This window comes from Cariama cristata, unplaced genomic scaffold, assembly GCF_000690535.1.
Source record: "Cariama cristata isolate BGI_N322 unplaced genomic scaffold, ASM69053v1 scaffold24201, whole genome shotgun sequence".
NCBI classification, from domain to species: Eukaryota; Metazoa; Chordata; class Aves; order Cariamiformes; family Cariamidae; genus Cariama; species Cariama cristata.
Window position 1 is genome coordinate 10,438 of NW_009599085.1, and position 14,948 is coordinate 25,385.

Below are 14,948 nucleotides of genomic sequence, written 5' to 3' on the forward strand. Positions count from 1 at the left end.
CTCAACTGTAAGTGGTATAGTTATGAGTAAAATAAAATAATCCAAATTACTAATACAAAATACATGACTGTGTGTAAGTAAAAAAAAGAAAGAAACAGACCACATTTACTTTCTATGCAAAGTACTTTGGCATGCATAAACTTTTGCCATTTAAAAAACTGCCTGGCTATTGGGTGGAATTCAATAATAATTACATTTTGGATGACTGGGGTAGAGAGAAAAAATTTCACGAACACACAGATTGACAGTAGACTTTTATTAACATATCTTACAATGTCGATTATTGTATTCCTAGTTTTATACTCTTCTGATGTGTTATAAAGATTGATTTAGATTCTACAGTAATGTACTGTACTTAAATGGTCATTCATACAGGATATCACACCAGAACATCTGAGTAATACACACACACACCACTCTAGTTTGGACCTGTTATTTTTTCAAGGTTAGCTTAGTAAAGTAGGATTAAAAAAGTTATGGGGGAAATCAAAATTCTTGTTTAGCAGCATGCAAGGATATTCAAGTACTGTTTTTCAACCAAGTGATTTTTTTTTGTTGCTGTTGTTTTTAAATTGACTGGTGACTAATTCACCAGTACTAAAATAAACACTATGAAATACCCAAATGTTAAAGTTAAGGCTAATAGTTTTACTTCACATCCATATGCACAACCAGAGAACATTCCATTTTAAATAAAACACAGTAATCAAATTCTGGATACAATATCTCTTGTAAATATAGCATTGGAGCTTCAAACTACAGATTACTGAAGTTCATGAGCCCTGTAATAATGTTATGCTGGAGATGTAAAGAATCTTTTCGCTCTTTAACCACACTTACAAAATGGCCTGATATTCATAATGAGCAATGCAAAAATATTACAGGCAGAACTTATAATACAGTATCAAAAAAGTAGTATTTTGGAAAAGACATAGCCATTTAGTTGGTGAAACAGGGTAATTCTAATCTTACAGGAAGTACTGTAATACTTTTGAAATATATATATATTTATATGCATGTATAAAAACCAGCATCCTTTATTGTGGGTTTTGTTGTTGTTTTTTTTTTAATTGCAGGTATCCAGAAAAACTTGTTGTATTTATGTACTTTTCCTTAACTGTCCAGTCGCCTTGATTGCTATACAGTCATTTTATTTCCCCTATACACTTTTCACTAGATAATGACTTCCACTGGGGAACCGTTTTCATTATGTATGTGGTTTTATCATAAGATGTTTTTATTTTACACATATAAATTTTATTTTACACGCAAGCTATGAAAATCAAAACTACCAGGAACTGCTTGGTAGTACTGTATGAAATAGCCAACAAATGCCCAACACTTGTGAAAAACATTAGTAGCAATATATTACATACCAGTATTTTAACTATAATCTTTCCTACCTACATACACTGTGGGGTTTAGCCCAGTCGTGCCTGTTCTCATGAATTTTGTAGCCTTCTAAACATGTTTTGGAATTCTTCCAGCGAGGCTGCACACACATTGGCTGTTCATCTAGGCTATCTCTGTTGATTTTTATTTTTTTTTTTCCCTTTTTAGGAAACCAAGCAGAAAGAACAGTGATTACTCTAAACAAATACAATATAGAGGAACCTCCTGAAATGACAGGAAAGATACAAAATTATGTTTCATTTGCAGAATAGCCTGCACATTTCCAATCTAAACATCCCGAAACATACATCTGGTTTGAAATGACAGGCAGGCTTATGGTTGTTATGCTTGTAAATGGAATCTGCTATGTTGAGTGCCGTACAAATTCTCTATATACAGCAATTTCTGTATGTGTTATCACTAACAGTTTATTCAATTGATATGGGAAAAAACCTTTCTGGAAAAGAAAAAAAAAGAAAGAAAGAGTATGTGTTCTGGATTACATTAAGAGCGATAAGATACCTAATTTACAGCTATTTCACTTATTTATGGAGAAAAAAAAAAAATGAAATTCCTGAGAATGCATAAGTTTTCAGTAATGCCTGAAATATTTCAATAGACATCTCATGATAAGTGAAATACTCATTAAAATTCAACTTTCAGACCAATTGTTACCATGCAGTCTCACAACCATTTTACAAATCCTGTCTAATTACAAATGCATATCAGGCAAAAACCTCAAACCAACACAAAAAAGGCAAAGAAATTTTATCCAACATATTTAGTAGATGTAGTAGACATATACACAGTTTCAGCAAAAGTTGCTAAAAACTCAACTCCATGCAGAGAAAAATAAAAACCTGACAGCTATCCCTGGAGCCTCTAAACAACTGTAAGTAAAATTTGTGCTTCTTAACAATAATGGGCTTTAAAAAAAACAAAAAGAAAAATGGACTACTGAGTGCAATCAGATTGCTCACACCATTTTGAGGATTTAATTTCGAATTATTGTATCGTTATTCAGTAGCAACAGCAGCTAATTTTGCAAAAATTTCATGTTGACAAAGTTCCATTTCCCTTTTATGCCCATACCCCACTCAACCCCGAACCAAAGAGCTAAACTCCCATTCAGTTAAAGCTACTGTCAGTCAAGATGCATTCATTCATGGTAACAGCAATGATACGGTGTGTAGCTGATGATGATTTACAAGCCATTATAATGTGGCCCCCATCTTTTATTGATATGATCAAAAGTATGAGACACCCACTGCTGCTCAAGCACTTTGTATCTTTCCTTGCATATGTAGAGAGGTTTACCACGCCTGTAGGAAGAAAAAAAACAAGAAAAAAAACCCACCCAAATTGTTAATATGCCAAATAAATGGAAAACTGCTTCATTATATAATCAACACACGATACTCATACACCCTTTTTCCTAGGGAAGCGTGCATTTTTATTGGTGAGGGGCTTTTGGTTTTGCTTTTAGTAAGATAACTGCTGGGACTTCCCTTCCTCCCTCTTGGATAGGAGAATCCAGAAAACATCTGCGTTCTCAGGCACGTGTAGCTTGGAAGCCAAACTCCCTCCCTACACTGGAATCCAACTGCATCATTTGATTTAAGGGCCAAACAACAACTTTGGGAGACAAGTGTTTCCCAATGCAACACTCAGAATTGACCATCATTGGGAATGGCAACAGAGGAATCTGTCTGTTGGGTGCCTGGTGTGTATAACTCAATGACCATGATTACACCACCTTTTGGTAAAAAAAAAAAAAAAACAAAACACAACAACAGGGCAAAGAAAAAAAAAAAGGGGGCAAAGGAAAGAAAAACAAAGGAAGAAAGACGTCAGTCCAACTTGCAAAACTTGCAATAAAATGGGGATTTTCCACTCAAGGAAGGCAGAGATCTATTATTATCTGTTATTGGATGTATTGCATAACAAAGCTGATCTACACAGAGGAGCAACAATGAAACGGACTTGTAATGAAAACATTACCTAAGATCTCTGTCTTCTTCACCATGTGCATCTAGATAAACGGAACCCCAAAGGCAGAAACGATGGCCTCGTATGATGATGATTACAGATGCATTAATCAAAAGAAATATTCCTGTCCCAGCTCCACAGTTTTGAGAATGCTGTAATATTAAGGGTGTGGAAAGGGAAGAGTGCAAAGATTCCGTTAGTGTCTGTGAACTTTATGACAAAAAGAATTAAAAAAAATAGTAATTAGTTTTGCTTGAAATAACATACACACATTATTTACTAAGAAACAGTTTGACAAAGGATAGCCTGGCCCAAAATTCTCCAAGCAAACTAGAACTCCATGTCTTGTGCTGTCATAACAACACCTGCATACAAAAATTATTCCCTACTCAAAAAGGGAGGATATTTGTTATCATGTAAAAACAGAATTACCTAACAAAAATAAGCAAAAATATTCTCTACAATATTTTGAATTTGTTGTTGTATAGCAAACTGTATAGCATGACCAAATATTTTTAATAGATGGCAAGAATAAGAGAAAGTATTCAGAAAAACTTAGTATTACCTCTTTTGCAACAGTCTGTATTGCTTAACATTAATTTTCTCTATCCATGTTCTAGTCTATGGCTCTACAAATCCAGTAATAAATTTTTTCTTTTATAATTCTTGCTTGCTTCAATATGGCATTCATCTCTATGAATGGCACAATCTGTATTAACTCATTTTAGCAATTAAAAAATGTGCTCTTCCTATATAGTTTTATTACAATTAGGGACTATAATCCCATCAACTATAATAAAACGTAGTTAATTATCTAGATTTTTAATTCTTTTTTTCTAACTTTCTCTTTTCATGGAGCTTGACACCTTAAATATAACTGTTAATTCTATTTTAAATTTTGCCTTCCTCCTCCCACCAGTATGAGAGAGAAAGATGAGTTCAAACAATTTAAAAAATGTCCAAGATCTCTCTGAAATTTCTTTGGGTTTGATTTTATGCCCCATTTGTAAATATCTCCCCAATAAATTCCCCTCATGGTTTTGTAAAGCCCATGTAGTTCCAGCCTTCTACTGACTGTTCTATGGTAGGAAACAGAACAGCTGTCAAAGCAAACCTTTATCATAGACAGGAAAACAATACTAGATGCTGCCCAACTCGGGTTCCTGAACAAACATATATACGCTGACTTCGAAAACTTTGCTGCTGCATTAAAGTTGAAGGCCTTAAAATGATGCTTATCTAGCTATAGTCTGTATAGCCCTAGTGGATGGTCAGGTATGTCAGAAAGTACTCTATAAAAGGAAAAAAAACCAACCCCATACATTGATATTCTTATGTATGCAGAAAGCAAGGAAACAAAACAGAGGAAAATTAAAATAATATACAAATAATGAGAATATAGGCAAATTTCAATTGGTTATGAATCAAAACTGTGTGTCAAGATTACACACAATGGCTTTGTAGGAGTTTTTCAAACAGGTGAAATAAGCTATGGGCTTAAAAAGGTGAATAAAATTGCTCTCTAGAATCCTGTCTAGGTCCATCTATCAGAAGTAAGCACTAAACATTATTATTGGGGGTTGGACTAGATGACATCTAAAGGTCCCTTCCAACCCAAACTACTCTATGATTTTATGATTATATAAACATGGTTAGATAAGAAAACCATCAAAACTGAGCAATGGAGTTAAAAACTACCCATGAGTGTGAGAATCAATTACAGAACTTGAATTAACTCTCTCTTACCAGTACACATTCACAGTAACTCTGTTGTTTGCAGCATAGTCCTTTCAAGCATACAAAAGTACCACAAACTAGACAAACAGCAGGGTCTTTAGGGACCTTGGTACAAACAGTACAAGTCTTTCTGTGATAATACTGAAAAATGGTATTATAATTCTCAGGCAACTGAAGGAGGCGTGGTAAGTCCCACTTAGGTTCCTGGATAAGCAAAGCCTACAAATAAGATAAGGACAATTTATCAGTTCTGCACATTCATTTACGCATTTATATTTTCCAATAAAAGAGAATACCAAAGGCAGGAAGCATGCAGTTTAAAAATCTCTCGTGTCCGCATTTCACAAACGTAGAAGTCAAAAGTCACCTTGCAATTGTCACCTGCCTCTAGCTGAACATCCTCCCCAACTGTGGTCACATTTCATCTTTTGTAACAGGTGCAAAATGGGTGCTAGCCTTTTCCCAAGGACGTTTTCTAGATGTGACACTTTTTAAGTGCAAAAATCTTTATAGCTAAACCAAGAGGATTAAGAATGACCTACAGGGAAGACTCCCACTCACTACACTGTTACCTCGGCAACATCAATACACTGCTGCCAAACCCTGGCACTGACTATGAAAGCTGTCTCCTAGCAAAAATTAATCTAAAACTTTCAAAAACAGAATTGAAGTTTGGCTCTGTAAATGGTATTTCAAGACGTCTGCCTGATATTCAAAACTGTGTTGCACACATGAATTTTGAGGCCATTAAGAATTTACCAGTACTCACAAATTTTTGATAAGGCAGGCACTACCTAAATACTGGTTGAAGCTTATCTCTTCTCTTTTGTTCTTAAAAACACTGTGCAATTTTTATTTTTTTTTAAGACAGTAATGTGTTTTCCTTCAACCTACTCATTTGTATTGTGTTTATAACTGATGGGCATAGGGGTCAGATGGGATCTTTTTTGCAAGGTGTAAAATTTTTTGAAGAGTGCATGACCTTAGAACCTAACTTGCAAAAAAAGAAAAAGGGAAAATTTCATTTGTACCTGGCTCCTTTTCAGTCATGGAAAGGACGCTACCAGTTTCACTGCAATCTCTCTCAAATGCCTATCAGATTGGCAGCAACTGTATTTTGAGATTAACCCAAATACATTCACAATAGCCTACCATGCCTGCAAACATGCAAAGGCAGGTACAGACCACGTTGCAGAGTGAAGATGCATCTGGCTTGCCTCTTTTACACCATAAACTGAGGAGAGGGGGGCTTGAATTGTTGAGATGCAACTCCTTCACAAAAACAACGCAGTAATGTTGAAACATTTCCATTTCACAATTGATACTCCAATTGCACTGATTCAAGCCTAGGTATTGTTTCTTTAACCTTCAGAGAAGATGTACCATCTTTTATCAGTCAACTATTAAACAGCTTTTATCCTTTTGATCTTTTTCAGTATTGCAACTGAAGATGCTCAAAAATATTAATAATGTCTAACAGGCAAGATAAACTTCTGATAAGTGTTTTCTTAAAAGACAAAGTTTCTATTACATGCCCTTGATACGTTTCAGATGCAGAAGATATGGGTACACTTAGTACCACCTAAGGATAGCATTTCTATTTTCTGTTTCCAGGAATCATGTAAAAACCAGATAGGTTTTCTTATTCCTGTTTTTAATCAATCCAACCCAACCCACATCCACTAACGAATATTTCTGATTGTAATTTCTCTCTCATTTACAAGTCAGGTTCTCAGATCCTTATCCAAAACAACAGTGCCTGTGCACAGTGAACCAAGGAATAAAAAGTTGCTTCCACATCAGGACTATTTTGGAAGAAGTAATTTTGCTACATACCTTTGCTTGATCTGGATGTCTACCTGCAAACGAAGCCAATTCTGAGCACCACTGTGATATCATGTCAAATGCTGGCACTGGCCAATCGAGACAAGAGGCACTGGTGAACTGATGAGCTGACTGAAAAGATGGTAAGAGACCCAGGCAGCTTGCAAGAACTGTGAATTCTTCATCTTCCTTTTAGGTATGAAACCAGAGAGGTTTAGATTAATACCTACACTATGAATTTTTCATATATTATTAAAAACGTATCTATTCCGATACAAAAGGTAAAGACGTGCTAGCACAATGATGCTAATAGTCATGTTCAGACACACAGAAAAGCTTCCATTTTTTCCAGATTACATCAAACTGGATTCTCAAAACACAACAAAACTGGTCAGGAAAAAAACCAAACCGAAACAAAACAAAAGCAAAACCCGAAACCCACACAAACCCACAAATGCAAAAAACAGAAACAAAAAAAGAAAACCTCTTGTATTGTAGCTGATTTAGAGATGAGGGGATTTTGAGGCAAGGAAACGAAGGCGCTGACCTGCAGCAAACTCTACTGAAATCAGTCATGGATCTTAAACATACTTGTCTGCTGATGCAATGTCTCTGATAATAAAGTCCAAGTATGAACAGACATTAAGCAAAATCAGGACTGAATTCCAGTCTGTGTGGAAATTATGCTATCTCTGCAAATGCCGGACAAGTTTTAACAGTATGTTGGTATTTTATGAGACAAGCAGCTACGACCGGATAAAATAAGCACGTGTTTGCTGAATTTGAAGAATACAGAATACAGCACTTTTCAGGGGAACTGCCTTGCAAACAAATTTATACAAGACAAAAAATGCTGCAGAGCAATGCTATAAAATGTATTAAAAAAAAAATAATCTTAGGATAGAAAATACATACCATGAAAAAGACAACTTAAAAGTCTAATTTTTGATCTCTAGCTTTTAAATGAAAATACTTGAGTGTGCCACTCAATCTGTACCTGGCAACTAGGTAAATCCCCTCCAAAAAGATGGTGTTGAAGAAGGCTTGTGATCCTGAGGAAAGGCAAGCAGAACTGCTGCAGATAGCACTCTACAGAATCAGGATTTACCTACGGCAAAGGAAGCAATTACTAAATTCTGCCCCAGGTAAGTTATCTCCTATGTAAGAAACTCCAATATGAACCAAATGTTTTTTAAGCGTACTATATAAACCACTGCATGCAACGCAGATTCCAAAGGCCAGCATTTCACTAATAATCTGAAAGAACTCTGTGAGTTTTCTTTCCTCCTTGACAAATGTTTTTTCTAATTAAATATTCAGTTTTCCAAGTTTCTGAAAGGTCTTTCATACATATGATTAAAGCCCACAATTATAAGAAGTGTTTGTCAATAACTTTCTCAACACAGCACTGGCTACATATGATATTAGTAAAAGAAAGATTTGCACAGACAAACTGTCCCAAAGGGATGTGCTTTGATCTAGAAAATAAAGAGTTGTACTGCACTCTTTAGCAAGATCAGAGAAAAATCATTATAACAACGCGGCTGAAAAACTTAAATACGAGACAGAAAGGGGACATGCTGGATAAGTTCTCAAAAGATTTGCCAATACCACTGTTAATTCTTCAGTCTCTCCTCCTTCATACATCTTCCCCTTAGACAGCTCACTAATGACATGACCCAGCAATACTTCCCAAGATTTTTCTCCACTGGATGTATTCTGCAAATAAGAAGGAAAGAAATCCAAAATGCACTGGTCATGAAAAAGAGAAAAAAATCCTGTAAAAGTAACAGCAATGAAGTATGTTTCCCTTTGATCAACATCAGATTTTTGACCTACAAAGATACACATTTGTTTAAAAAAAAAAAGCTACAGAAAGGGCCTGCATTTAGCTTACAGAGTGAAATGTGAATTGCTACTTCAATTACATATGTTCTAAACTCAGTGTTATATGAGAACCCCTTTATAAAGCTGCATTGTTCTAAACTCAGTGTTATATGAGAACCCCTTTATAAAGTTGCATTTCCCATGTTTTTTCCGTAAGTATCAAAATGCTTCCTTTAAAATTAGGAAGAATCACTTTATGGATACATTGTGTTTTGACAGAATTTGAATTCTAATACAACTAATAAAAAATAAAATAGTAACTTTCTAAAATGTACCAACCAGAATGAGTTACAAAATACTTGCTATGTATTCTAAGTTGAAATGAGTCTATCAAAAAATGGAAAGTTGTGTTTGGAATGAACAGTATCTACTACAGATGGAAAAAATATTTAGTGGAAAGAATAAACAGCCACTTAGCTTTGTGCTGTAGGATTTACATTTAAAGGCAATGACTATAGAAAGCCATCAGAAATAGAAAGCAGTATTCCCATAAATATTTTTCTTCTAAGTCATGATAAAACATGGGGAAAACCCAGGGAAAACATGATTGGATGTGAATTTTGAAATCTGTTAGTAGATCATCAACATAAGAAACAATGAGGGAGTGTAACGTTACTGGGATTCTTTAAAAAAATTCCAAAGCAACTAAGTGAGATTAAATATATAAAGACTTCAGCACAACAATGTATATAATTCATCAGTTGGTTTCTTTAGCGCACTTTGACATCAATGATAACTGTTAATTTTAGATCGGGTCTTTACCTTTCAGCATCAGGAAGGCAGACTTGCTGTTTATTCTCATAGTCTAATAGCCAGAGGGCAACATATATTTAAATGGGTAGTTAGGACAAACCTTTCGTCTACATTATTCCTGGAAGTTTACTTCACAGCCATTTACAGTGTGCTTCTTACGACACCATAAGGCACCTTGCAAAGATAATGAGACTGAAGTTGGGAATCAAAAGCGGAATATCCACCTCTCAGCCCTGCTGAGAAATTAAACTCTTAATGTTGTTTTATCATTTGGCATGAACACAGAGGAAAGACTTCAGCTTGTGTTTAATGTCAACGTCTGGAATACCAAACTGAAACAGATTCACTTGGCATTATGCACAGACAAAAGTTAAGTAAGGTGTGATCTGTGTAGTTATTCGAGGATCCAAATGTCAGTATTATCAGCACATAAGAAAAAGTCAGCCTGAACCATACATTTTAAACTATTTGGGCCTCAAGAAACTTAGAATGAACTTGGACTCCTGAACTAGAAACCAGCTTCCCTCATGACATGCAGAGAAAGAATTCATCTGAGGACTATGGCTGGGCTCAAGAAGAGAAGGGCTGCCAAAGGGCTGGGAGAGGGGAATGGGGAGCTGTGCAATTACTGCTGGCCAGTCCTCAGAGGTCTTTGTACACACATAGCGTCCAGGCATCAACAGTATGCAGGAGGAGGAGCAGGAAACTGGAAAGACATTTGGGGAAGGGCAAACGTGCATGTGGGACTTTTGCAACATCTCCGCACTTGGGGTAGGATGGAAGCCAAGAAGGACATAAGCGTAAGAGTCCCTGAAGGCCCGAGGATCACGCAGAGATCACCCTAAGTGCACACTGCGAAGCTGCTGTCAGAACTTGGACCTCTGTACACAGATGATCTACAGGAGACAGACCAGAGGAAGGAGGAGGATGTTTTCAAGGGAGAGTGAGAGATGCTGTCAGTACAGCAGTATGCAGCAGGGAGCAGTGTTCACTTCAGCCTTCTATCTTTTTTGCCCTCCCACTTGGAAAACTGTCAGCCTTCAATGGGCTTCTCACAGAAGAAAAGCCAAAATTCTCAAATTGACAGAAGTTAATCTGTCGTGTTATTTGAATTACCCTAAATCACAACTTCCATTCACAGTAACATACTGTTTAATGTATGCTACTATTTCCCACTCGGCCTTATCATCCATCAAGGACAAGCACACCAGTGAAAATTCCACTAAAATGGACTGTCTTTAATATCAAGAGAGATAGCTACTTCATAAATCCATTATCTGAGCCATTATCATAATTTTCAAGCCTCAAGTACACAGTGTTTTATGTGATGCAAATGCTTTCACATGCTTCTATAAGAAAACATCTTAGTATTAATAAGTAGCAAGCCCACCTACCACATGCCCTAAGTCTATGTTCATACAGTAAAATCTCTCAGGGTAGACAGAAAATTAAGCATTGGAAATATATGTTCAGATAAACTTCCACCTCTGCTCCTAAGGAAAAGGCAGTCCATATTTATCATATGGACTATGAAAGAATATAAGCTGGTAACACTTCAATCTATTTATATGCTTTCTACCACAAACTTTAAACTGCAAAATTATCTATCACTTGGGAATCACTTAAGTACACATAAAAATGGGAAAAACCTTCACCAGCAACAATCTCAAGCAAACGTTCATGAAATTCTAAGAAAATGACAATACATTGAAAGAAAGAGGTGGAGAACAAAATGAAGTACTGCCTAGTGATCTCAAATGCTTTATGCAAGTCCAGTAAAAAAAAAAAAATAAAAAAAATCCCACATAGTAGCATTTTGGCCACCAGATAATTTGTCCTTCGTACCCTGGAGTTGTGACTGACCAGTATGACAAATCTAACTTATATATGAAAAGCAGGTCATGCTTCTCAGTGTGCATTTCATTTTACACCCAGCATAACCTAAGGCCCGGCTGTTGTATAAAGGGTTACTCGTCCACCCATGTCCTCTCCTGGCCCCAGCACTTCCATCCTTTCCCTTAGTCTGGCATTGGCACTCTTCTGACCTTCCGGGGAATCAATCCGCAGAGCAGAAACCTAACTGAAGGATTAAATGAGTGCCAGTGCAGGGAAATGAGTCTTTCAGGGGGAACCGACATTCAATCAGCTGACTGAAATAGCAACATGAGCCTTCACTTTACCTGTAAATGCGATCAAAGGGAAAGGAAACGATAGTGAAATATCTACCTGCCTAGCCTACAAATTTTCTTCTCTGCCTCTTCATCACAGGAACACTCTAGACCACACAGTGAGAGAAATTTATATGGCTAGCCACAAACAGCATGAACAAATACAAGAAAAAGACGGAGTCTCTTCTCCCACCATCAAGCTTGCCTGCTTTTCCTGTAAAGGAGTGCATCACATCAACCCATGGTTTATCTAGGAAGGCTACAGTTTCACAGGAGGGAAAGCTGCATTTACTCAATACCATTACAACAAACTCAAGACTGAAATTATAGAGATAGAGCCTCAAATCTGAAACTCTGTTCTGGAACTGGATATTAATTGTGAAGCTTTTAAGTCTCATCACATACCAAAAATTGCACACACAGAAACAAAATACTGGATTTTTGTGAAGCAGAAGCAAATTATTATAGGCAAAGCAGAAGCATCTGTTACATTGCTACCAGTAATGCATAAGCACAATTTCAGAAATGTTTTAAAAAATTAACCAACCTTTTGGAGAGCTCCTGACTCTTTCCATGCCATCCTATCTTCAGCACTGCATTTAACAGAAAGTGCTGCCAAGGCTTGAGTATACAATAAAGTGAACAGCACTTTTATAATGCAGGTGAAGTGTTCTGTAAAACAAAGAAAGTAATTTTTAAACACTCGATATTTTCAGCAAATATACTGATTACAGCATCTCTAGTTATGGAAATTATGCTTCTCAAATGAAAAGCAAGGGCTATACAAAAAGTACAAACCCCCAAAACATACAGGACAACATAAATATATTTTCTGGTTCTCAGAAATGACTTGGCAGCCACAGTGAATGGAACAAATACAGGGCAAGTAATTTTCCACTGCTCCGTATGTTCATCTTAATCGTGATCAGCAGTGACTTCCTCCTAGGGACCTGGTGATAGTACAGAATTGTATTTTGTTCAAATGTTACATCAAGCTAAGCTACTGATTACTGATAGCTACAACTAATTGGGTGCTGTAGATGTAAGTAAATGCATAACCTACCATCTCTTCTGGTAATGATTAAACCATCTGAGGTAATTTATATTCATACAAATACTGGAAAAGTTTGGTTCCCAAAGAAATCACTACAAGGAGGACATTTAGCATACTTCATTTTCTGTCCCTTCACTTCCACATGTGGATACAGCCATACCTGCTGCAAATCACTCTTCAGTGAGTATCTATTTACTGGACCTCACATTAACACAGGAGGATAAAAGACAGACTGTCATTTTAGACCTTACCTTCTTTTGAAAGATCTTTATTGTTTATAATTTTTTGTAATATTTAAAGGATTATTATCTGCTACATATAGGCTACAGGAGAAAGGCTTTGAAATCTTTCTGGGGAAGCTAGTAACAGAGGCAAAACAAGACTTCTTAAAACTGGAACAGAAGGAAAGGTGAATGTGATCATTCTCTGAAATGAAGATATGGTAGCAGTCCTTTATTCTCTTTTTACTTTAGGTTGTATTTCCCATCCCTAACCTGATTTTTTTATATCTAGCAGATCAAAGAAGTTTCTGTAATCACTTACACCATTCCTTAAGCACAAACATAACTATAATATATATCAAAAACAATGTATACAAAAATGAGGGTTTTAAAAAGTCCTCTCAGGCTTTGAAGTCAAGCAAAACAATTTTATTTACATAAGCACTTCACAAAAATTGGGTTAAATTCATTCTTTCTTCCCAAAGGATTTAAACAAGCTTTGTATGAGAAAATGAAAAGGAGGTAAGGGAGATGAAACTCCTTGCTTCTCCTTTCCTGTATTTAATATCAAAACCCACCACTGGGTTCTAAAACAAACACAACCAGGACTTGAGTACATAATTAAATTTGTGAAATAACAATTGCTTTTTTAGTAACAAATGTTTACAAATCAATGCAGACATGGATTTTGAAACTTTTTCATGTCACTAAGTATATACAGTAAGCACAATTCAAGCACCTAAATAATCTTTTGTAACCATGTAATTACAAGTGTACTATCTTCCTATGGAACTTATGTTAAAACACGACAACGAATGTTGCTATACTTCATCCGCCCTATTCTAGACAAGGTAGCATTATAATGATTTTTCCTCTTCATGTTTCCCCGGAAGCAGAATTCACCAGATCCCATTAGATCTCTAGGCCCTACCTTTTTCCTCTGCTGAAACCTCCACTTTCTTAGCAGTCCTCCTGAGGAATAATAGTGGGCATGCTTTCAGTAAATTTTCTGGGACTGATATCTACAAGATTAAACCACAAGCACTCACAGAATGGTAAAAATTGCGTCTTCAGCCTGAGCTACAGTCTATAATTATAGCTAGAACTCAACTCGAGTACTAAGCTCTATCTCCATCAATAGCAGGTACAAGCGATAGAGATCAATTTTACACTGTGAAAGCACGAATGCAAACCACTGCACTTACAGCAGCAAAACTAGACCGCTGCTCAACAGCCACTAATCTGTCATAGCCCACTTCATCTTCTAGTTCTCATTCTGTTTTGCTGAGGTGATTACGCAGTGCTTAACACTGGCTGTCTTAGCACCCTCTAGAACTATTACATTTTTTAAAATCTGGGTTTTGTTAAATATAATTATTCCTTGTCCCTATCCCCACCTTAATACTAATTGTTCAATTCACCAGAAATATTATATCTAGCATATATTCTATTTTTAAAAATAAATTAGTGTTCTTGTATTTACTTACATGTACATAACTCATAAATGCCTATGAATTAGATTTTTGGAGAATCCAGAATTGGACAAAACACACACACTCCCACATCTGGGTCACCCTTAAGAAGTCCTGACTTCTGCACAAATAAATGTCAAACATCATCTTGCTGTGGTGGTTTTTTTGTTTGTTTGGGTTTTTTTTTTTTTTTTTTTTTTTTTTAAGGAAAATATCACAGAGGCAGTTCAGAGGTAGCATGCTGTGTAATGAGCGCCAAGGCTTTGAAAACAAGTATCTTACAGTCACAAAAACATCCCATGGGAGACATGCTAAAAACACCAGTCAGAGGATCAATTATAATTTCATTACTATGTGTTATCTCTTATTTACAAAATGCAAAATATTTTACAGCTGTAGCTATCCATAACGCTAGAGCTGTTACATTCTTGTCTACTGCAAAGAGCGATTT

At 36.1% G+C, this 14,948-nt stretch overlaps 1 protein-coding gene across 1 annotated transcript; it reads right to left on the reverse strand.

Annotated features, from left to right (window-relative positions):
- Nucleotides 1–2,158: 2,158 nt before the first annotated feature.
- On the reverse strand, nucleotides 2,159–8,661 carry LOC104168843 (E3 ubiquitin-protein ligase UBR3-like; the record flags this gene model as incomplete). The annotated part of the gene is made up of 6 exons (XM_009709568.1): nucleotides 2,159–2,714; nucleotides 3,394–3,533; nucleotides 5,128–5,337; nucleotides 6,955–7,131; nucleotides 7,940–8,050; nucleotides 8,554–8,661. Coding segments are annotated over 6 exons (864 nt in total), but the record flags the coding sequence as incomplete, so codon positions are not given.
- Nucleotides 8,662–14,948: the final 6,287 nt, after the last annotated feature.